This window comes from Arvicanthis niloticus, chromosome 22 (assembly GCF_011762505.2).
Source record: "Arvicanthis niloticus isolate mArvNil1 chromosome 22, mArvNil1.pat.X, whole genome shotgun sequence".
NCBI lineage: Eukaryota > Metazoa > Chordata > Mammalia > Rodentia > Muridae > Arvicanthis > Arvicanthis niloticus.
The window spans coordinates 50,454,353-50,476,318 of NC_133429.1; the positions used below are offsets into that span (position 1 = coordinate 50,454,353).

Consider the following 21,966-nt stretch of genomic DNA (forward strand, 5'->3'; position numbering starts at 1 on the left):
TCTGTGTAGCCCTGGCTGTCCTGGAACTCACTCTGTACCAGGCTGGCCTCAAACTCAGAAATCCGCCTGCCTCTGCCTCCCACGTGCTGGGATTAAAGGCGTGCGCCACCACCGCACTTAGCTGAGGTTCTTATCAGTCTGTTTTTTTTTTAATCAGTCTTTCCTCCTCTTTTTTCTTTTGTTTTAAAGTGGACTATATTGTCAATTGCTGAGGTAGTCACTAATATTTCCCCCCTTCTCAATTTGAGAGGCACTCTTGGACGTTAACGTAAGCCAGAGTTGGGCAATAGAAGAGGGTGAAAGAGTTAAGAAAAAAGCTTTGTAGGAGGAGGGCAGAGTCGGACACCTGAGAGGAGCGTGAGCCAGCCAGCACCTTCCTGACAGAAGAGGAAACAAGTTTAACAGGACTTAGCCCCAAAGGAACTAAGTAGCTGAAGGGGGAGGGGAGGGACCGGAACGGGACTTTGACGTTCCTTTGAAAAACAAGGCACCCGACCAGGCACAACCTAACAAAGGGAGTGGCCTCACCATCCCCATTGATTTAAGGGTGGAACTGCGAGCGAAAGCCAACGCTAATCCGAGGTGTTGGGCGCGGCTAATTAGAATACTGACAGGGTCCGCCCCAAAGCCTTCACCCTGTGCCCTCTGACCCGAGAGGATCTACTACTGAACAGCAGCCCAAGAAGTTACCTCGCCGCCGAATCCCCAGGGCTGCCCGCCCAACTCAGTCATGGAAACCGCCAGCACCCCTGAGGCCACGGGGACAGGTGACCGACTCGCAGTGCGCCCCTCTCATAGATCTCTGTTCAGTTAGCCTGGGTGGCCGAGAGTGATCGGCATGCGGAGTAGACCTGCCCACTTTAAGTGTTAGTCGGGGTTTTCGTGCATCCCGTGCATCCCTGGGACTTCTCTGTCCGTGCCAACGAGCGCCCTGGGGCTTGGGGCCTTGCATATTCCTTTCCTCTTTTACCAGCTTTTCTATTGCGTCCCGATGGGCCTTGAGCGTGCGAGGACTGTCTGGGATAAGGCTTATGTCTGGACTTCTTTTCGAGTCCAAAGGATTGTTTTATATACATCAGGAGGTCAGTAGTGGTATCGGTGGTAGTAAAAGAGCCCACGACTATAAGCGCCCACACTCCCTTTTCCGCCTCCCGTGTCAAAGAAATTGTGCAGTTTCTCTTTAAGATTAAAATGGTGGCTTGCTATGATGAGGCTCCACTTCCGGTGGGGAGGGGGCGGGACCCCGGCCCGCTCACGCCGGAAGTGGTTCGGGTTCTCAAGATGGCGACTCCCTATGTAACTGACGAGACCGGCGGTGAGTGCGGGAATCGCGGAGCCGCTTCTCCCGGGATTCTTGGGTTAGGGGTTCCGACTTGAAAAAGGGTTTGTGCCACGCCCATTCCGGGGCTCCTCCTTTGCCACGCCCTCGTACCGCCTTCCCCATTCATTCCTTTTGGGTTGTTGCCTGCGCCCCCTTCTGGTCTCGTGTTTGGGGGGTCTCTGCTTCCGGTCTCCCAAACCCTGGGGTCCTTCAATGTCCCCTGCTCCAAGACCCTTAGGAGCTTCAGCTTTTTCTAGCTGTTGGAGTCCTGGACCTTTCCGGGGTTCTCCAGCATTATGGGGTCCTACACTATCAGTTCCCTCCAATTCCAACCCTCTTTCCCCCTCCCCCATCTCTTACTGTTAGACCTGCTCGCTACCCTTCCCTCTATTCATTCTTTTTCTCCAGCTGTGTCTGCTGCTGATCTCATTGCTATATAGGGCTTTTCTCACTCTTTGCCCCACCTTCATTTGTTGGGAGTGGGGGTGTCACTGAAATCCAGAGGTGTAAAGGGAAGAGGAATTTAACTTTGAACTTGACTTTTCTCATTGGTGGAGTTTTCCATTTAAAGTGGGATAAAACAAACAGGAAAGCATCTACTGGCCTTTCTTTCAACATCTGTGACAATTGATAGAACCCCATTATTTCTTAAAGCTTGAGTAGAACTTCAGTCCAGCTGTCTGAAATGTTGAAGTCTGCTGTTTGTGTGTGAAACTGAGGCTCAGTTTTATGTTTTTGTCTTGTTTGTAATTGCCTTGTCTTTAGCATGATGTGCAATTTTGACTTCAAGATGATCGGATAGATATATGAAAGACTTTGGGAAAACGCAGTGCAAGCACCCGGTGACTGTTTTTGTAGCCCTCATTTTGGCCTTCATGTGTGGTCACTGACTCTAGGGTTTTGTAGAAGTGATCCTGTGATTGTTCGATAATGCAAGGTGTGTTTTTAAAATGTGCCGTGTCTGCTTCTTGGTTTGCCTTATGTGTTCTTTATTAAGTAGACTTCCTATTGTATGATACTTAATGACAACTTGGTTTTCTGCCACCTTCCACTGCTCTTGCATTTCAAAGTGTTAAAGCAGTGTTGCCAGTGTTAAAACAATGTTGTTCTCTACTCAGTAGGTCTTCAGCTAGCAACCAGTATTGTTTTGTTTTTTAAAGACAAGGTCTCATTATGTACCCTTGACTGGCCTGGAACTCCCAATGCAGACCAAATGTCTTGAACACAGAGCAACCCACCTGCCTCTGTCTCTCTGGTGCTGGGATCAAAGGCGTGCACCACTGAGCCCAACCTTTAAAAAGCAATTTTTTTCTTTAACCCTCCTCCAATCCCCAGATGTGGTCTCACTATGTGACCCTGGCTGGCCTGGAGCTCACTGTGTAGACAAGGCTGGCCTTGAACTCATAGAGATCCGCTTGCCTCTGCCTCCCAAGCTGTGGGATTAAAGGCGTATACTACCATGACAGGCAGTTTGCAGCTTTTAATGTGTACCTTCTTACTCTTTTTATATTCCATCTGGCCCCTGCCCTGCCCTAGAGATGTTTTCTGTTCTTTGTGACTCTGTAGAAGAGAAAATTAAGCTGTTCATTTGCTTCTCTGCTTTTCAAATGCAATTATTGCAAAATGGCGGTGTTCCTATCTACTGCCCACAGATTATGGTGTTTTGTGTGTGTGTGTTTTTAAGACTTATTTTATGTATGTGAATGTTTTGCCTGTGTGTATGTCTATGCATCATTTGTGTGGTTGGTGACTACAGAAGTCAGAAGAGGTATTAGGTCTGGAGCTGGAGTTACAGTTATAAGCTAGTATGTCAGTGCTGGGAATCAAACCTTCCCCAAGTCCTCAGTCCACTGCAGTAGCCACTCTTAATCCCTGAGCCAACTCTCTAGCCCTTTTGTTTTTATTTTTTGTTGTTATTCTGTCTGTAGCAGCTTGGGAATACTCTGACCTCCCTAGTTCCTGAGCACAAGATCATTGACGTACCTTTGTATTTTCAGCTACACCTCAGGATTACTACAACCTGGACCTCATCTGTGACACATTTCCTTTCAGGTATTCCCCTTCGCTTTAGCCTCCTCACCAGTCGCCATTTGACTGTCTCAAATCCACAGAGGCAGCTTTTTGCCCTCTTCAGGTTTTCTGGTTCCATGTGTGTGTGAATGTGTGTACTTGCCTGTGTGCACGTGCATGTGTGGTGGGTGCAGGTCCACATGCATGTGGAGGCCAGATAGATGTTGATGTTAGGTGTCTTCCTTGACTCCCCACCCCACCCCCACCACCTTATATTTGACAGAATCTTTCACTGTAATCCAAAATTTGGTGACTCAGCTAGTCTAGCTAGCTAGTCAGGGTGCTCCTGGGATCCCGTCTCTGTCTCCCAAGTGCTGGGATTGTAGGCATGCCACCAGCCCATGATGTGTTCGTGGATGTTGGTGATCTGAGTTCTGGTCCTCATATTAATGTGGCAAGTGCTTTAACTTCTGAGCTGTATCCCTAGCCCCCTCTTTTTATCATTTCTGTTTATTTTTTTGGCTGTTTCAGGTAGAGTCTCTTGCAGTTCAGGCTTGCCGTGAAGTCCTGCTCTTGCTGTCCCCACCTCCTATTCCTGCATTGCAGGCATTCAGTTCAGTACTGCCATGGCTGTCTTTGTCTTGAATGGTATCCATAAACTCTTTTCTTGGATTCTGATTTTAGACTGTAATATATTACTAGAAAAGAAAATTGGAAGTTAGATTCAGTTTAATAGTGTTAACTTCTGTCAGTATTATAGGTTTTTTGCCCATTCCTGCTTCCTGGTATTCTAAATTCTCCTATGACTATTTTACCCGACTCTGTCATTAGCCCTTTAATTTCTCCTTTTGTGGCAAATACCCTTACTTTCTATTCATTGGAAGATTAAGGCCTGTCATTTCTGTTCTCTGTGAGCCACAGCCAGGTGTCTGTCACTCTCCTGCCTCCCGTCAGGATTTCACATCAGCGGCTTGGGCGCTGGGATTATAGGTATGGGCTGTACTGTTAGTGTCCAGATTTCTTGAATATCAGGTTTCACTAGTCTGTTGCTTGACTGTGGTTGTTCTGCCTAGCGCTTCGCCTCCTGTGTTGCTATGCCTTTTTCTTTTCTAATGCTGAATATCTAACGCCATCTGTCACCTTTCAGATTCACCTTCTCTGATCCTTCCACTGTTGTTTCCTGTCATGGGCTCGCTTTTCTAGCCAACTCTAGAGCAACCTTTTTTGTCTCTTTTTAAGACGTTGATAGATTTTATTTATTCTAAAACAGTGAGATGGTATAGACTTGGTTTTCCAGAACAGCTTTAGATTTTTAGAACAGTTGAGAAGATGGTTTACAAAGAATTCCTATATACCTCACACCTTTCCCTTTTACTACCATTTTATTATTGAATTTTTTTATTCTGTAATTTGAATTAATTTTATTATTGTAAACTAATCAGTATCAGTACATTATTATTAAAGTCATAGGTTATTCAGGCTAGGCATGGTAGTTCATACCTGGGGTCCCAGCACTTGGGAAGTAGAAACAGAAGTCCTATACTTTGAGGACAACCTGGGTTACATAGACCTTGTTTCCAAAAAAAAAAAAAAAAAAAAAAAAAAAACAAATTATTGAAGCTTCCTTAAGCTGGTAGTGGTGGCCTAGGCCTATAATCCCAGCACTTAAAAGGTAGAGAAAGTTTTATCTCTTGAGTTTAAAGACAGCCAGAAAAGGAAGGAAGGAAGAAAGGAAGAAACCTTTCATAATTTTTTTCTGATCCAGGATCTCATCTAGCTTGTCATCACATGTAAGTCCCATGTCTCTCTAGCATGTCATCACATGTAGGTCCCATGTCTCTCTAGCTTGTCATCACATGTAGGTCCCATGTCTCTCTAGCATGTCATCACATGTAGGTCCCATGTCTCTCTAGCATGTCATCACATGTAGGTCCCATGTCTCTCTAGCTTGTCATCACATGTAGGGCTCATGCTTCCTTAATTACAGTTTCTCACTTTTTTTTTTTTTTTTTTACCTCGATCACCTTTATGGGCTTTTTCTGTGGGGTGTCCAGGTGATGTGTGGTATATATACTCACATGTGCCCACTTATAATTTCAGAGGCCAGAGGAGGCCAGCTCATGCCTGTTCTTTCTGCCACATTCCCTCGAGGCAGGGTCTCTCGCTGGGTCACAGGTGCATATGGCCACACCTTCCTTTTTACTTGCATGCTGGTGATGCTTTTAAGAGTATTTTAATATGTTTATGAGTGTTTTGCCAACATATGTATGTGCTTGGTGTCCTTAGTCAGTATATAGAGACAGTTGTTAGCTGCTGCCTGAGTGTTGGGAATTAAACCTGGGTCCTCTAAGAGCAACAAGTGATCTTAACTGATAGAGCCAATTCTCCAGCCCCAGTAGGACTGAGGGTTTTAACTCAGGTCCTGTGCTCCTATAGCAGTGCCTGTACCCAGAGTTACCCCCAACAGTTTTCAGCAGATTATACATACATACATATACATATATGGTGTGCGTGGGTGGGTATATATGTATATATACACACACATTCCAGGTTTGTATAAAACAGTGTTTAGCCCAGGGAGGTCTTGAACTCTGGATTTTCCTTTCCTCGGCCTACTGAGTGCTAGGATTCTAGGTGTACGTCAGCATCCCCAGCTGTTTGATGTTCCTGTTGTTAATTTAGACTAGGTGGTTTTGGAGGAGAATAGTAAAGATGGATTACAAGTCATTTCCCCCAACCCTGTGTATAGTAACACTGACATCGGTCTGAAATGGTGTTTATAAAGTCTTTACCTTTCCTCATTTAAATTTTTTTATTTATTTTTATGTGTACGGGTATTTTGTCTGGACATACGTCTACCCAGCAAGGCCAGAAAAGGGCATTGGGTTCCCTGAAACTGGAGGTACAGGCAGTTGACAGCTGCCAGTGGGTGCTGGGAATTGAACCCTGGTTCTCTGGAAGAGCAGTTAGTACTTATCTTGCCACCCTACCTCAAGCTTTATGGAGGCTATCGGTCACTATGAGCCTAGATAAGGAATAGGTGTTAGGCTTTTCTTTTTAAAGACAGATTATTTGGAATCTTCAACCTAACATTTGGTTTTTTGTTTGTTTGTTTGTTTTGTTTTGTTTTTGTTTTTGTTTGTTTTGGCTTTTTGAAACAGGGTCTCATTTGGTAAACCAGGCTATTCTGGAATTCACTAGGTAGCTCCAGCTGTCCTTGAGCTCACAGTAGTTTTCCTGCTGTTAGATTTACAGGTGTGAATGTACACGGACACACGCGCACGCACGCACACACGCACGCATCTCTCCTGTTTATTCAGTAATTAATATTATTTTGCTGATATTTATTTTATATTATAGTTAGCTAGTATTTATTTATTTTATTGTTCAAATGTTTCTGCTTTACTTATTTTGGGTAGGAGTGGTGTGCTTCTAATGCCAAGGATAGATTACAGGGCCTGGAACATTTTAGGCAAGAATTGTACCACTCAGCTATACCTCTAGCTCTCAGCTCCCAGCCTGCCATTGTTTCATTGTTTGTTCATTTCAGACAGGGTTCTCTATGTAGCCCTGGCTACATAGTGGAACTCTCTGTAGACCAGGCTGGCCTCGAACTCAGAAATCGGCCTGCCCCCAAGTGCTGGGATCAAAGGCTTGCGCCACCACTGCCCGGCTGCCTCTGCCTTTTTAATGCTGGGACTGAAGGCGTGCTCCACACTATCCCACTTGCCCTTGGCTGAGCTCAAGTGGTCCTTGTGCTCAGACTCTTAAGTAACAAGGTCTATGGATACATGTTGTGCCTGGCTCACAGATACATCATTCATCCTGGTACTTACTGTTAAATTTGGCAGATTCTTTTCTTCCCTTCTTCCTCCTTCCCTTTTTCCATTATTTTTGTTATTTTAGACAGGATCTCCTTTTCTAGCTCTGGCTAGATCCTCTTGCCTCTTCGTTGGGACTGCTAGAATACAGATGTGTGCCATATTTTTTAATGTGATTGAAGCTGGGCAGTGGTGGCGCACGCCTTTAATCCCAGCTTGGGAGGCAGAGGCAGGCAGATTTCTGAGTTCGAGGCCAGCCTGGTCTACAGAGTGAGTTCCAGGACAGCCAGGGCTACACAGAGAAACCCTGTCTCAAAACCCCCCCAAAAAAAAAAAGTGATTGACTCAAGTAACATGGACGTTAATACTTTCTTTTTTTACTTCATGTTTGCTGTCAGTGATATTCTTTGCTACTAAAAAGTTCTTTAGCTGGGGATGTGGATGTAGAACGGTGGTTGAACGCTTACTGCTATATGTGAGGTCCTCGGTCTGTCCCTGGTAGTGCAGAAACAGCTCATTAGGCTAGGTGTGGTCGTACACATCTGGAGTCTTAGCGTCTCAGAAGGCTGAGGCAAAAGGGTCACTTGAGCTTATGACTTTGGAGCTAGCCTAGGCTGGCAGCAAGAAAAAAATGTTCCTAAGGCTTCTTTTCATTTACTTTTAAATTTATTTTACGTTACGAGTATGAGTGCTTTTCTTGTAGGCATGTATGTGTACCCCTGTGTGTCTGTTGGGTCCCTTGGAACTGGGGTTATAGATGGTTTTGGCCACTGGGACTGAACTTGGGTCCTCTGCAAGAGCAACAAGTGTTCTTAATTGCCAGGCCATCTCTCCAGAAACATCCTCACCTTATTTCTAAAATGTGAAATATTTTGTGAGTTTGTATCCTTCTTTGTGCAGATACCTTGCCAATCTCTATATTTATTGTTAGTATACATCCTGCCAAAGTCAGCACAAAATGGCTGTGAGCAAGCCTTTGGGGTTATTGCTAGATGATAAGACAGATGACCGGAGTGTTAGCTTCCTTGCTTCATACAGAGCACATATGAGTTTGCTGGATTTGTCGTAAATTTTTTTTATGTGTTTCTGTGTTATACATGTTAGTGGTATGTGCACATGTGTGTGTAAAGGGCAGGGTTGCTGACCTTGGTTATCCACTTCCCCAACTGAGTCATTTCTTGAGCCCCTGTTCTGTTTTAATTTTTCTTTCCTTTTATTTGTAGTAAGTTTGAACTTTTTGTATTACATTTATGTATTTATCTGTATTTATTTGAGTGTGTGTGAGCATGCTCTCATATGTCAAAAAGCAACTTAAGGGGTCAGTTCTTTCCACCATGTGTCAGGCTTGGCCAGACCCATCTTTACTTGCCGGCCACCTTGCCAGGTCCAGTGTCTAGTTATAGCCCTTGGAACTCAGGGCTTGGATTTTAGTTTCTGATACTGTTTACAGTCCTGGGGAATGTTAATACATTTCTCATTGCGTGTGAAACTGGGATGGTATGTCATGGAGTTGTGAAAGTTAAATAAGACTGTGGTGATGAACATCTGTGATCCTAGAGCTGAGGAGGCAAAGGCAGAAGCATCATCAATTCAAGGTCACCCTCAGCTCCATAACAAGTTTGAGGCTGACCTGGGCTACATAAGACCCTGTCTCAAGATAGAAGACGCTATTCTGTAATATGAGCACAAACAATTCTCCCTTACCGAGTCTTAAGTCTCTAAGTCAGTCTAGCCTTGAACTCATGGCAGTCTTCCTGCCTCGAATGCTGGGATTTCAGGCCTGAGTTTAACTTCTTGAAGATTTAGTCAGGCTTAGTGGCACACAATTTTAAATCCCAGCATTCTGGAGTCAGAGGCAGGTGGATTTTGGTGATTTCTAGTTTAGCCAAGGCTACATAGTGAGATGTTATCTCAAAATAAACTTGTTGGAGACTGTACTCAGCTTGTAAATGATAATTATATCCAGAGTCAACCAGACATGTATGAATTGCTGGTGTGATGTAGTTTCATGTTAATAAGAGCCCATTCTAACTGTGTTAACATACTGTGACTTTTCTGATGCTGTGATTTTAATTGTTTTCTCATTACCCCGTCTCTTTCTCTGCCTGAAGGAATATTGGCTGCTCATTTGCTGTCATTCATAACCAGTCTTTAAGGTCAGATCTTAAGGCTTTCCTAATTCCCTGTCACCTTCCCCTATGTCTCCTCACCTTCCCTACTACACACACACACACACACACACACACACACACACACAATTTTTTTTCCTGAGACAGAGTCTCACTACATAGCCCCTGCTGGTTCAAACTGGCCTCACTATGTAGACCAGTCTAGCCTCAGACATGACATACGTGTGGGGGTCTGGAGTTGATTCTCTCCTTCTCTGAGAAGTAAGCCTGGCAGAAGTGCCTTTACTCATCTCATCCAGTCACTTAAAACTATTCTCTCATTCTTTGCCCAACTTGTCTATTTCCTCTTAACATTAAAAATTATAATCATTTCATTGTTTTATATTCAAGAGTGGGTCTTACACAGACAAGCGTAGCTTTGGCTCCTGGTCCTCTTTCCTTTAATACCACTTGAATTCTAGGATTATTGGAATACATTGCCATGTCTGGTTAAACCTGGATATTTAAGGCAAGCATTCCACCAGCAGAGCTACATCTCTACCATATGTGTGTCTCTGTGTGTGCCTGTGTGTCTCTCTGTGTCAGTGTGTCTCTGTGTGGGTGTGGTATATGTGTGCCTGTGTGTCTCTCTGTGTCTGTGTATGTGTGACTGTAGTGTGTGTGCGTGCATGTGTGTGCCTGTGTGTTGTCTCTCTGTGTCTGTGTGTGTGTGTCAGCAATGGGGAGGGTTTGGTATGCAGCACTGGCTGTCTTGTTCCTTGTATAGCTCAGGCTGTGCTTCAGCTCATGGCAGTCTTCTTGCCTCGGTCTCTTGTGCTTAGACTGTATACTCCTGAAACTAAGGACGTCTCACTCGTATTGATAATCCTATAGTACTTAATATAGTAGTTTTCTCGTCTGGTTACTAGAATGTATGTCATATTTAATTCACTCATAACCTGACTTCTGACCACTGTACTTTCTTGAGTCTTTATTCTTAGAAGATAAATAAGGATTTCAAATTAGCAAAAAAAACTGTTTTCTTGTTTGTTTTTCAAGATAGGAGGATTTCTCTGTGTAACAGCCCTGTCAGTCACTTTGTAGGCCAGGTTGGCCTCAAATGTACAGAAATTCACCTGCCACTGCCTCCCCCGTGCTGGGATTAAAGGTGTGCACCACCACTGTTTATTTAAAAAAAAAAAAAAAAGTTTTTTTTTTCATTTTCCCCCATCCATGGTGTCTATGCAGTATTTAATAGTGTTAAGCACTTGCCCCCTTAAGATAGTATTTAACATACTTTAACACTATAACTTTAACCTCTTGTTTTCCATGGCATAGTACTGTCCTTGCTTGGAATATTTCCTGTCAATGCTGTCCTTCCTGTTTCCTTGAGAGCAGTAATGATGATCATTTCTCTAACCTGGATACTCTCGTTTTACAATTATTTTAATTAATTAATTTATTTATTGGGAGGGGGAAGACTTACCATGGTGCATCTGTGGCAATAAGAGCTCAGCTTACAGGTATCAGTTCTCTCTCTCCACCTTGTGGACTCAGGGATCAAACAGATGATCAGGTCCAGCAAGCAGCTTTAGACACCCAGCCGTCTCACTGTCTCTGTTTTTTCTTTTTTAGAAATTGTATCCAGGATCTGGAGAGATGGCTCAGTGGTTAAGAGCACATACTGGTTTTCCAGAGGACCCAGATTTCCCATCATTTACGTTAACTGCCTCACAACTGCCTGTAACTCTAGTTACAGAGGGATCCAACACCTGAGGCCTCTGTAGCACCTGCACTGGTGCACATACCCTCAAATATATACATACTTTAAAATGATAAACCTGGAGAGATGGTTCATCAGTTAAGAGCACTGACTGCTCTTCCAGAAGACCTAAGTTTGGTTTTCAGCTCTCATATCAGACAGCTTGAAACAGTCTGTAACTCCAACTCCAGGGGAATCCAGTGCTTCCGATCTCTGTGGGCACTTACATTCATGCGCATACACCTGCATGCATCCACACGCCTACACATAATTTTACAAAATCTTTTAATAACAGCAACAATAAAAAATGAATCTTTAAAAAAGAAAAAAGAACCTCAGGTCTTAGAGTTGTTAGTTCTGAGATCCTTCCAAGTTCAGATCTGTGACCTAGATCTCTTTCCTTGTAGCAGGTCCCAGAGACTCACATCTTTACAGGTAATTCCCAGGTCTGGTGACTCTTTAGTCAAGACCCTGTTCATCTTAAGATTTTAAGAGTTAAGAATTAGTTGGCTCAGTAGTGAAGAGCACTTATGGCTCTTGCACAGGGCCTGGGTTTGATTCCCAGCACCCACATAGCTGCTCATAAGTGTTTGTAGCTCCAATCCCAGAGAATCAGACACTAGCTTCTAACCTCTGCAAGCAACATGGTGCACACATACAGATATAATCAAAACACTCTACATACATACATAAAATTAAAAGAAAGTTTTTATTGCCAGTAGAGTTAAAGAAAGTTTAAGGATGGCACCCATCCAATGTGGGGAAATAACAAGCCTTAAAATTCTTTATAGCTGCAGTCCCTGATCTGTCATTTCTGACTTCAAGTTTATCTGAAAGTCCTGATACTCTGCCCCTGGTTTTCATCTCTGCCGGTGGGAATTGCCAGACCTCGCCCTTCTTTTTGACTTCACCCTTGGATACCATCAAGGCCAGAGGGTGGAACCAAGATGGCATAGAGTAGGTGCTCCTTTGTCATGAGTCTCTGAGGGCCTTCACACACTGGTCATTAAGAAGCCTCTGCCTCCCCTTGCTCACTGTCAGCTATAAAGTTGTATCTTTTTTTTTTTTTGTCTATGGTGTCAGTTGCCCATGGACGAATGAGAATCAAAAATACAGAACAGTATTTAGAGATACCATTCTTACATAATGTTTATTATGGTATATTGTCACAGTCATTTTGTTTTACTATTATTTGTGATTTATAGATTAATTGCTTTATCATAGGTTTGTAAGTCAAGGAGAAAAGAGTATGTACAGTGGGTTTCCCTTATCCAGAATGCTTGTTGGGATCAAAGTGTTTTTGGACTTTTTTCAGATTTAGAATCTTTGCACATACATAATGAAATATCTTGGGGATGAGATACAGCAACATTCACTTAAGTTTTATATGTGCTTTATAATAGCCTACAAGGTATAGTATTATTCGTTTACTTATTTATTGAGTCAGGGTTTCTCTGTGTAGCCCTGGCTATCCTGGGACTCATAATGTAGACCAGGATGGCCTTGAACTCACAGAGACCCACCTACCTTTACCTCTGAGTGCTGGGATTAAAGGTGTGCAGCACTGTGCCCGGCCTTGTTTTTTATTTTTTAAAATAAGGCCTCACTACATAGTTTTGGCTGTGTTGAAAGAAGAAATTTTAATTTTATAAAGTGTCCTTATTATACTTGCATTTGGTTGTGAAGTTAGATGATGTAAAATCTTCTACTCATAGCATCTTGTTAACAATCAAAACGTTTCACATTTGGAGGGCATTTCAGAGTTTAGATTTTTAGGTTAGGGATGTTCAACCTGTGTGCAGAGTTCAGTGCTACTTGTAGTTTTAGGCATCCACTGGGGCAGCTTGGAATGTGTCCTCTTAGATAAGGGTTCTATGGTGATCTCTATGTAGATAACTTAAACTGTTTCTAGTTCTTTACCTTTCTCCCTGGTTCCTTATCTAGTTTCATTAACTGTTTTCACAGAATTGTTCTCTTTGCATTAGTGGCTTTAACTCTCCCAGTACTCGGCATGTAAAGGTGATACTGTAACTGGCTTGTTCGTGTTGTCTTTTTCTTTTTTAACCTCCTTACTAGAGTACGCTACAAGCAGGCAATGAGTTTCTTGCTGTGTTACTGTATAGTGACTAGAACAGTAAGTGCTCAGTAAACATTTAGAATCCATGTGTGCATAGATGCCATTACCATATGTCTTTCTTATAGATACGTGTTACGAAAGATAAGAGTATACGTGTGAACAATACCACATTCAGTCCACTGTCACTGTTTCCGTTACGTCTCCTTCAAGTTCAAATCTTGGCGGTCTTTGGATCCTATTGATTCCTTCACGATGAGACTGTTTTCCTCTCAGTACTGTCTATATAGACCATCTAAGTCGAGTCTTCTCACAGTGCATGGTTATTTTTATTTTTTCTACTCACAGTTTATGACTCACTCGCTCCTTTGTATGTGTGGGTTTTGCATCTGCCAATTAAACCAATCTTGGACTTTAAATAATTCAAAACTTTATAAAGTATGTGCCTACAGTCCTGGTTATTGGGGAAAATGTTGTAAGCAGGTCACTTAAGCCCAGAAGTTCTGGCAACATGGCAAGAAACACTCCCCCAGTTTTATTTATGTGTACATGTACATGTGTGTATGCATTTGTGTGTAGGTGTCTACACTCTACAAAGTCCAGAAGGTGTTGGCTCTCCTGGAGCTGGAATTGCCAGGACTTGGAAGCTACCTGACCTGTGTACTGGGCTCTGAACTTGGGTTCTCCGCAAGAGCAGAATGCACTTTTAACCACAAGGTGACTCTCCAACACCTGTTGTTTTCAGACAGCATCTTGCTATATATAGCACAAGTCGAACTCTTAGTCTTTTGCCTAGGCCTCCTGAGTGAGTGAGCTGTAGTTCTGCACCACCACACTCAACACTACACTGAATGTATTGGTTCAGCCAGTATTTACTGTCTTCTGCCAATAAAACTCATTGCCATCAGGTTCAAAAGCAAAATCCCTGCTTTTAACAAAATGTGCAGTTATATAAATATAAGAACATAGTAAAGACCACAGTGGGAGTTTTGTATGCACACCAAGTGTAGTTTCTAAGAGGCCAGGAAAGGGTAGTGTGTGTGTGTGTGTGTGTGTGTGTGTGTGTGTGTGTAATTTTTTAGACAAGACTTCTCTATGGAGCCCTGGCTCTGTGTGTGTGTGTGTAATTTTTTAGACAAGACTTCTCTATGGAGCCCTGGCTGTGTGTGTGTGTGTGTGTGTGTGTGTGTGTGTGTGTAATTTTTTAGACAAGACTTCTCTATGGAGCCCTGGCTATCCAGGAACCGGCCCTGTAGACCAGGCTGTGTCCTGGAACTCAAGAGAGTTCTCAATCTCTGCCTCAGAGTGCCAGGACTAAAGGCATGTGCCACCCCCACCCTGCTTGGGACTTTATTTATACTACTTAAAATTAACTTTTGAAGAATATTAGTTATAACTAAGCAGTGAAAGTATGTTTTAGCCGGGCGGTGGTGGCGTACGCCTTTAATCCCAGCACTTGGGAGGCAGAGGCAGGCAGATTTCTGAGTTCGAGGCCAGCCTGGTCTACCGAGTGAGTTCCAGGACAGCCAGGGCTACACAGAGAAACCCTGTCTCGAATAAACCAAAAAAAAAAAAAAAAGAAAGAAAGAAAAGAAAAGAAAGAAAGAAAGAAAGAAAGAAAGAAAGAATGTTTTGGCCAAATAAAGCAAAGAAAAAAGGTATAGAAAATAAAGAGAGAGAAGTCTGGTGAATGTTAGTATTTCAGTGGCCAGACACAAGTGGGAATAATTGAGACTAAGAAGTTTAAATCTGGGGCTGGAGAGATGGCTCAGTGGTTAAGAGCACTGACTGCTCTTCCAGAGGTCCTGAGTTCAATTCCCAGCAACCACGTGGTGGCTCACAACCATCTGTAATGGGATCTGATGCCCTCTTCTGGTGTGTCTGAAGACAGCTGCATTGTACTCATATAAGAAAGGAGTTTTGTCTGGAAAGAAGTCCATGTGTCCCCCTTCCTCCATGTGAGTGCCCCAAGGACTGTGAAACCCATGAGTCTCCTGATATTCCAGACCTGAAATGATTCCCTGTTTCTGTTCCTTCAATCATACCCACAATTCAATGTGTGTAAAGCTGGGTCATCTTCCACCAATCACAACTGATGCTGTGCCTTCATAAGTTGTTTATGAATCACCCGATAAAAAGTAATTTCATTCAAGCCAGGTGAGGTGACTCCTGGCACTTAAGAGGCATACACTGAGTTAAAAAAACCCTGTCTCATAAAGGAAAAAAAAAAGTAATTATCATTCTCCAAGCCATTTAGGTTTAAATGTGAAGGCATACTTTTTTTTTTTTTTTTTTTTTTTTTTCCCCGAGACAGGGTTTCTCTGTGTAGCCCTGGCTGTCCTGGAGCTCACTATGTAGACCAGGCTGGCCTCGAACTCAGAAATCCGCCTGCCTCTGCCTCCCAAGTGCTGGGATTAAAGGCGTGCACCACCACTGCCCGGCGGCATACTTTTTTTAAATCTGTATTATACCACAAGTTAATGGGAATTCCTAGGAAGAAAAATTACTTATAGGCTGTTAAGATGGTTCACAGATGTGTGTGTGTGTGTGTGTGAGAGAGAGAGAGAGAGATTGCATGCACACACACACTGTGGCATGTGTGTTCGTGTGATCGCATGCACATGCAATACACTAACACAAACAATATAAATAATATATTTTAAGAATTACTAACCCTCAGCTACAGAGTTTGATGCTAGCCAGAGCAGCCCTGTCTAGAAATATCCATAACTTTTTGTTTGTTTGTTTGTTTGTTTTTTGAGACAGGGTTTCTCTGTGTAGCCCTGGCTGGCCTGGAACTCACTCTGTAGACCAGGCTGGATTGGAACTCATAGCTCCCCCTGCCTCTGCCTCTCTCTTAAGTACTAGAATTAAAGGTATGCACTATCACTGCCTGGCAAAATATCTGTAATCTTAAAACCACAACATAACATTTTATATATTTGTGTTTTCTAAACGTGTATACACCACATATTTTATTGAAATCATGGCACATAGCATGGGGCCTCTTTTTGATTGTGTTTATGTGTGTATTATGTGCTTGAGTGCATCTGTGTGCACTGTGTGTGTCTGTATGCTACATGTGTATGGGTGCCCACTGAGACCAGGGTTACTGCATTCCCTGGAGCTGGGATTCCAACTCAGATCCTTTAGAAGAGCAATACAGGCTCTTAAATGCTGAGGCATCTCTCTAGCCTCTGAGAATTTCCTAAAATATTTTGATGGTATTCACCCCCTATGCCTACCCTTTAGCTCCTCCTAGATCCAGCCCTTCCTACTTTAATGTCTTTTTTTTTTTTTTTTTTTTCTAATAGCCCACTGATTCCAGTTTGCATTCACTCTTCAGGACTGGGCAATCCACTGGAACATGGCTGTCTCACCAGTGGCTGTGCCCTTAAAAACAAAAAAACAAACAAAAAAAACCTCTCTCTCTCTTCTTCTCCCTCTCTCTTTCCCTCTCCTTCTCTCCCTCTTTCTCCCCTTCCCTCTCCATCTCTCCCTCCCTCTACAAGGTCAGTTGTAGTCAGTTAGCAGTCAGAGGACAACTTGTGGGAGTTGGTGGTTCTTTTGTGTGGTGACCCAGCTCAGGTTGTCCAGCTTGTATAGCAAGTGTGTGTTCACTGAGCCACCTTCCAGCCCCTGGAGGATTGTTTGTTTTTTCCAAGACAGGGTTTCTCTGTGTAGCCCTGGCTATCCTGGAACTCACTCTGTAGAGCAGGCTGGCCTCGAACTCAGAAATCCACCTGCCTCTGCCTCCCAAGTGCTGGGATTAAAGGCGTGCGACACCACCGCCCGGCCGGAGGATTTGTTTAGATGCTTTTTAATTGTTAAGATTTTTTTTCTTATGTGTTTGGGTATTTTTGTCTACATATCTGCCTGAGCACCATTTATATGCAGCACCTGTGGATATCAAAATAGGGTGTTGGAGCCTCCTAGAGCCAGAGTTACAGACAATTGTTGAAACCTGATTGCTGGAATGGAACCCAGGTCTCTGGAAGAACAGTTAGTGTTCTTAACTGCTGAGCCATTTCTTCAAACCCTTGTTTGAGATTTTTTTTCTGTCATTTTTGAAAGATGTATTTTCTATTCTTATAAAATTGAATATAAAGTTTAATTTAGCTATCTATAAATAATACTTTAAATTTTTTGTTTTGTTTTTTGAAGGATTTTCTTATGCTAAAATCCTAAGGTTCGGATTAATTAACCAGAGGTGAAGTATTTGATTTCTTACTCCTCCAATACTCAGTGAACTCCTACACGTTATAGTTTGGTGACTAGCATGAATGTCCTAGTTAGGGTTTCTATTGCTGTGATGAAACACCATGACCAAAAGCACCTTGGGAGGAGAGGATTTATTTAGCTTCCACTCCCACATCGCTCATGCTGGACTGATTGCAAACACTGCTGGATGACGGATTTACTCATTTACCAGAGGTCCTAAAACAAGCTCTGTCCAGATGGTAAGATCCTGGACTAGCGTTTGCAGCCTGCATATCCTCTCTGCACCAGCACACTCCTCAGCTCAGCCAGACTACCTCACCACCTACAGTCTTTTTTTTCCTCAAGATTTATTTTATGTATTGTGAATGTTTTGTTTGCATGTATGTCTGAGCACTGTGTATGTGCCTGGTGCCTGTGGAGGTCAGAAGAGGGTGTTGGAGCCTCTGGAACTAGAGTTACAGATGGTTATGAGCCTCCATGTGGGTACTGGGAATCAAATCTGGGTCCTCTGCAAGACAGAGGCTCTTAACCTTTAAATCGTCTCTCCAGCCCCTCACTCATCTGTGTTCTTTGTTTCAGAGGGAATCTCTCTTTCAAATCCATCTTATTTTTTTCTTCCTCCCTTTTTTCTTCCCTCCTTCCTTCCCTTCCTTCCATTCTTCCTTAATAGTGTTCCTTGTAGTCCAGGCTGGATTTGAAATTGCTCTGTAACTGAAGCCCAGCCTTGAATTCCAAATCTTACCCCAGATCCTCTGAACAGAGCAGTCAGAGCTTTAACTGCTGCCTCTTTTGGTTCCAGCCTGGCTCTTGTTATTTCCTGACATCACCTGTCTGACTCACCTGAAGAACTGTTGTACTGCTGGGAGCGTGGCTCAGTGCTAGAAGGCTTACCTACTATATACAAGGTCCTGAGTTCAGTCCCCAGTATCTCCTCCCAAAAAACAAAGAAGGAAGGAACTCTTTGTTCCCTGTTTTCTTATGCCTAATACCATGTCTCTATTTGCTTTTTTCTATCACCTCTAACTGCTGTATCATATCTTAACCATTTTTTTTCTTTTAAAAGTTTTTATTATCTTTTTGCTGGGTGATTGTGTTTTTAATTGCTGAGCCTTCTCTCTTGTCCTCTAAAAATATTAATTATTTTGAGTACATTTTATTTAGTGTATGTGAGTGCACATATGCCATGATGCATGGGTGGAAGCCAGAGTCAGTTCTTTCCTTTTACCATGTTGATCCTGGGGACAAACTCAGGTCCCCTGGTACCTTTACCTGCTGAGCCTTAAAGCTTTTTATGGAGCTGGGGATGTAGCTCATTTGCAGCATGCACAAACACCCAGCACCATGTAAACCAACCCTGTGTAAATGGAATTAGTAGTAGCCTAGGATACATTAGGCCCTGCCCTGAATACACACATACACACATACACACACACACACACACAATTTATACTTTATTTTTATACAGTACTTTGATCTTTCTAAGTAGGAATAATTCTTGGGCCCATGACATGGCTCAGAGGGGAAAGTGCTTGAGCAAACCTGAGAACCTGAGGTTAATCCTTGACTCCTGTAGAGATGGAAAGAGAGCTGACTTCTGAGTGTTGTCCTCTTGATGTCCACCTGGGCACCTTGTTAAGTTTGTGTGTGCATACACACCCCCCACACACAGAGATAAGCATGTAAAGTGTCCTTTACATCATGTGTTCCCATGCCTTTGTAGCCCATTTTCCCAGAAGGTTTGGTTTTTCAAAGTCTATCTGAATGAAATCTCTCCCTCAGTCTTCCCTGCTCTGCTCTTCTCTGTGTACTTGGCTTGGCCTCTGATGGTCTGGTTTCTTTACTGCTTTGATGTTCCCTTTGCTGTACTTACTCAAAATGCCATCTCTCCCTGGTCTGTCTACATGTTACTTAAAAGCAGCAGCAGCAGCAGCAGCTCTGTGGGGGCAAGGACTAGTCAATAAGTAACAGGATTGGAAGTTGCTATGAGAAATGCCTTAGCTGAGTGGCCTCTATCATCTTGGCACTCAGGAAGTGGAGGTGGGAGAATTGCAAGTTCAAGGCCTGCTTGGTCTTCATAGTGACCTTATCTTTCACTAGGCTGGGTGGGTGGGTGGGTGCTGGGGAGCTGTGGCCTTTATCTTTAACTAGGCTGGGTGGGTGCTGGGGTGCTGTGAACATTTATAAACGCTTCTCTCACCTTGGAAGATGCTTGAAAACGAGAGAGACTAACTACGACTTAACTTCTGTCATTTCAGGCAAGTACATTGCCTCAACACAGAGACCCGACGGGACGTGGCGCAAGCAGCGGAGGGTCAAAGAAGGATACGTGCCCCAAGAGGAGGTCCCAGTGTGCGTGGTTAGGCTTAACGGGGTTTTTAGTGGGTCCCTACACAAGTATAGCGTATTATGCCGTGGAGTTCAGGGATGAATCGACTGGGCCCGAAAGAAATGGAAGGAGGGACAACGGTCTCAGGAGAGGAAGGAGCTGGGATTGAGGGGTGAGTGGGGCTTTCCCCAACTAGTCTTGTTCCTTTGACCTCTCTTCTCCAGGATCTCTAGACAGCAATCAGAGGGCCAGAGCCACGAGTTCTAGAACTTCCCTACAGACCAGGGACCCTGAAGGGCAGAGAAAACGGGAATGTCATGGGAAGGGTGAGGTGGGAGGGGCTAGGCTGAGGTAAGGTCTGGAAGCTTTAGCGTCTCTGTTTCTTGCAGATATGAAAACAAGTATGTGAAGTTTTTCAAGAGTAAACCAGAACTTCCCCCAGGGCTGAGCCCTGAGGCCACCACGCCAGTTACCCCATCTAGACCTGAAGGTGGTGAAGCAGGCCTCTCCAAGACAGCCAAACGCAACCTGAAACGGAAGGAGAAGAGGAGGCAGCAGCAGGAGAAAGACGCAGAGGCCCTGAGCAGGACTCTTGATAAGGTGTCTCTGGGAGACACGGCCCAGACACCTAGTGCCCTCCACGGCCCCCAGGCCACGCCTCTAGCTGCCTCTGATCCATCCGACTCAGCTGCCACCACAGAGAAAGCCAAGAAGATCAAGAACCTAAGGAAGAAGCTGAGACAGGTGGAGGAGCTGCAGCAGCGCATCCAGGCCGGGGAGGTCAGCCAGCCCAGCAGAGAACAGCTGGAGAAGCTGGCTCGGCGGAGGGTTCTGGAGGAGGAGCTGGAGGACTTGGAGTTGGGCCTGTGAGGCTTCAGGAGTAGGGGAGTGGACTGCAGAACAAACCATGGGGTGCTCTGGGGTCCAGGGAGTGTGGGCTGCAGTAGTCAGGAGGGCCACCCCCATACTGGCTCACTTCCACCTCCTGTGGCCCGACTCCGTCCTCCAGAACCTAGACTCTCCTTCATCCCTTTCCCTTCTCAGCTCCTGTTTTTGGACTTTCCCCTTCCATCCCAGTGTTCACAAGCCGACCCGAGGTACCTCTGCTGCTGATCTGGGTGTCTTGTTGAAAAGGAAATTGGGGGGGTGGGAGTCTGTTATAGATTTGAGGCTGAGGGTACAAGTAGTACCCACATTTTGGAGTCTTGGTTCCTGTTCACAGTGTTTATGAGTTACTTCCCTGGCCACCCCGAACCTCTTCCTTTTCTTTTTCTTTCTTTCTTTCTTTTTTTTTTTTTTCTTTTTTTTTTTTCTTTTTTTAAAGAAAGTAAGAATAAATTCAAGTAGACAACACATAGTGGCTCTGTTCTCAACTCTTGTCAATGTGGTGAAAGAAGACACTGAAGTTTTAATGGTGCTAGGGATTGAACCCAGGGCTTTGCACATGGTCGCTCTCCCTCTGATCTGCATCCCTAACCTTGATATTTTAAAGTTACACGTGCAGCTGGGTGTGGTAGTACACACCTGTGGTGGGACTCTGGATATAGGCAGGATCGCCAACATTCCAAGGCCACCCTGGTCTACAGGGTAAGACTATCTCAACAAACAAAGTAATATATGGCAAAATTAGACCCCAAGTAAACACAAGTTAGCATTGAAATCTAGTGAAATTTAAAACAAGATTAATTTGACACTAATGTATATGTCATTGTGCCACACAGCAGCACATCTGCTGTACTTTCCTCATTGCTTCTGAAGATAACCAGTTTACTTCAGATGCCGGAGCAGCTTTTGAAATTTCACCTTGGATGCTGCCTAAGATGATGTCAGGGCAAAGTAATGACGAGTCAGATACATCCAGAAGATCTGCTCATCCCTTGCCTTACCCACACTGCACCTTTGTGGACGCCTACTGGCTACCATGGTCAGCTCTCGGGAATTCAGAGACCCTAGCTTCACGTAGAGGTCCCACCAAAATCAACCCTGTTAAATTCTTAGCCTCAAGCTTTTGGACCTCACCCTCAAACATGAGCTAAGCTACCCATCTGTTGTGTGTGTCACCTGTGTATGCCCATGATGCCACACAAATGTGGAGAAGACATCAACCTTGTTCTTTGAATTGGGCCTGGGCTCGCTGATTTTGCTGGGCTGACTGGCTCGTGAGCCTCAGGGATCCATCTGTGTCTGCCTCCCTAGACCAACTCCCCGAGGCTCCCACCCCTCTTAGGGGTGAACCCGGCCTCTCACTTGTGTTTGACTGACTGAGCTGTCTTCCCTAACTGTAATGGTTGTCAAACACTGCCATGTTTGCTTAGTTCTCAAC

At 44.0% G+C, this 21,966-nt stretch overlaps 1 protein-coding gene across 10 annotated transcripts; it reads left to right on the forward strand.

The window, feature by feature from the left end:
* Positions 1–437: 437 nt before the first annotated feature.
* On the forward strand, positions 438–20,996 carry Pym1 (PYM1 exon junction complex associated factor). Of its 10 annotated transcripts, none has more exons than XM_076920682.1 (4): positions 438–767; positions 18,117–18,222; positions 19,573–19,815; positions 20,033–20,996. In XM_076920682.1, the coding sequence occupies exons 3-4, from the start codon at positions 19,724–19,726 to the stop codon at positions 20,511–20,513; spliced, it is 573 nt and encodes a 190-aa protein (XP_076776797.1). In that variant the 5' UTR covers positions 438–767; positions 18,117–18,222; positions 19,573–19,723; the 3' UTR covers positions 20,514–20,996. The 10 variants fall into 10 exon arrangements, 9 of the variants coding, with proteins under 9 accessions (XP_076776797.1, XP_076776799.1, XP_076776795.1 ...); XR_013106465.1 differs by lacking the exons at positions 438–767; positions 18,117–18,222 and adding exons at positions 881–1,315; positions 3,319–3,373 and having other exon boundaries at positions 20,033–20,135; XM_076920688.1 differs by lacking the exons at positions 438–767; positions 18,117–18,222 and adding exons at positions 1,249–1,315; positions 3,319–3,373 and having other exon boundaries at positions 19,573–19,666; positions 20,033–20,135.
* The last annotated feature ends 970 nt before the right edge of the window (positions 20,997–21,966 follow it).

Coding starts and splice junctions, on each gene's coding strand:
- Pym1 (XM_076920680.1), top strand. CDS start 731: ATGGAAACCGCCAGCACCCCTGAGGCCACGGGGACAG. Junction 768..19,572: donor CCCTGAGGCCACGGGGACAG/GTGACCGACTCG, acceptor CTGTCATTTCAG/GCAAGTACATTGCCTCAACA. Junction 19,667..20,032: donor CCCCAAGAGGAGGTCCCAGT/GTGCGTGGTTAG, acceptor TGTTTCTTGCAG/ATATGAAAACAAGTATGTGA.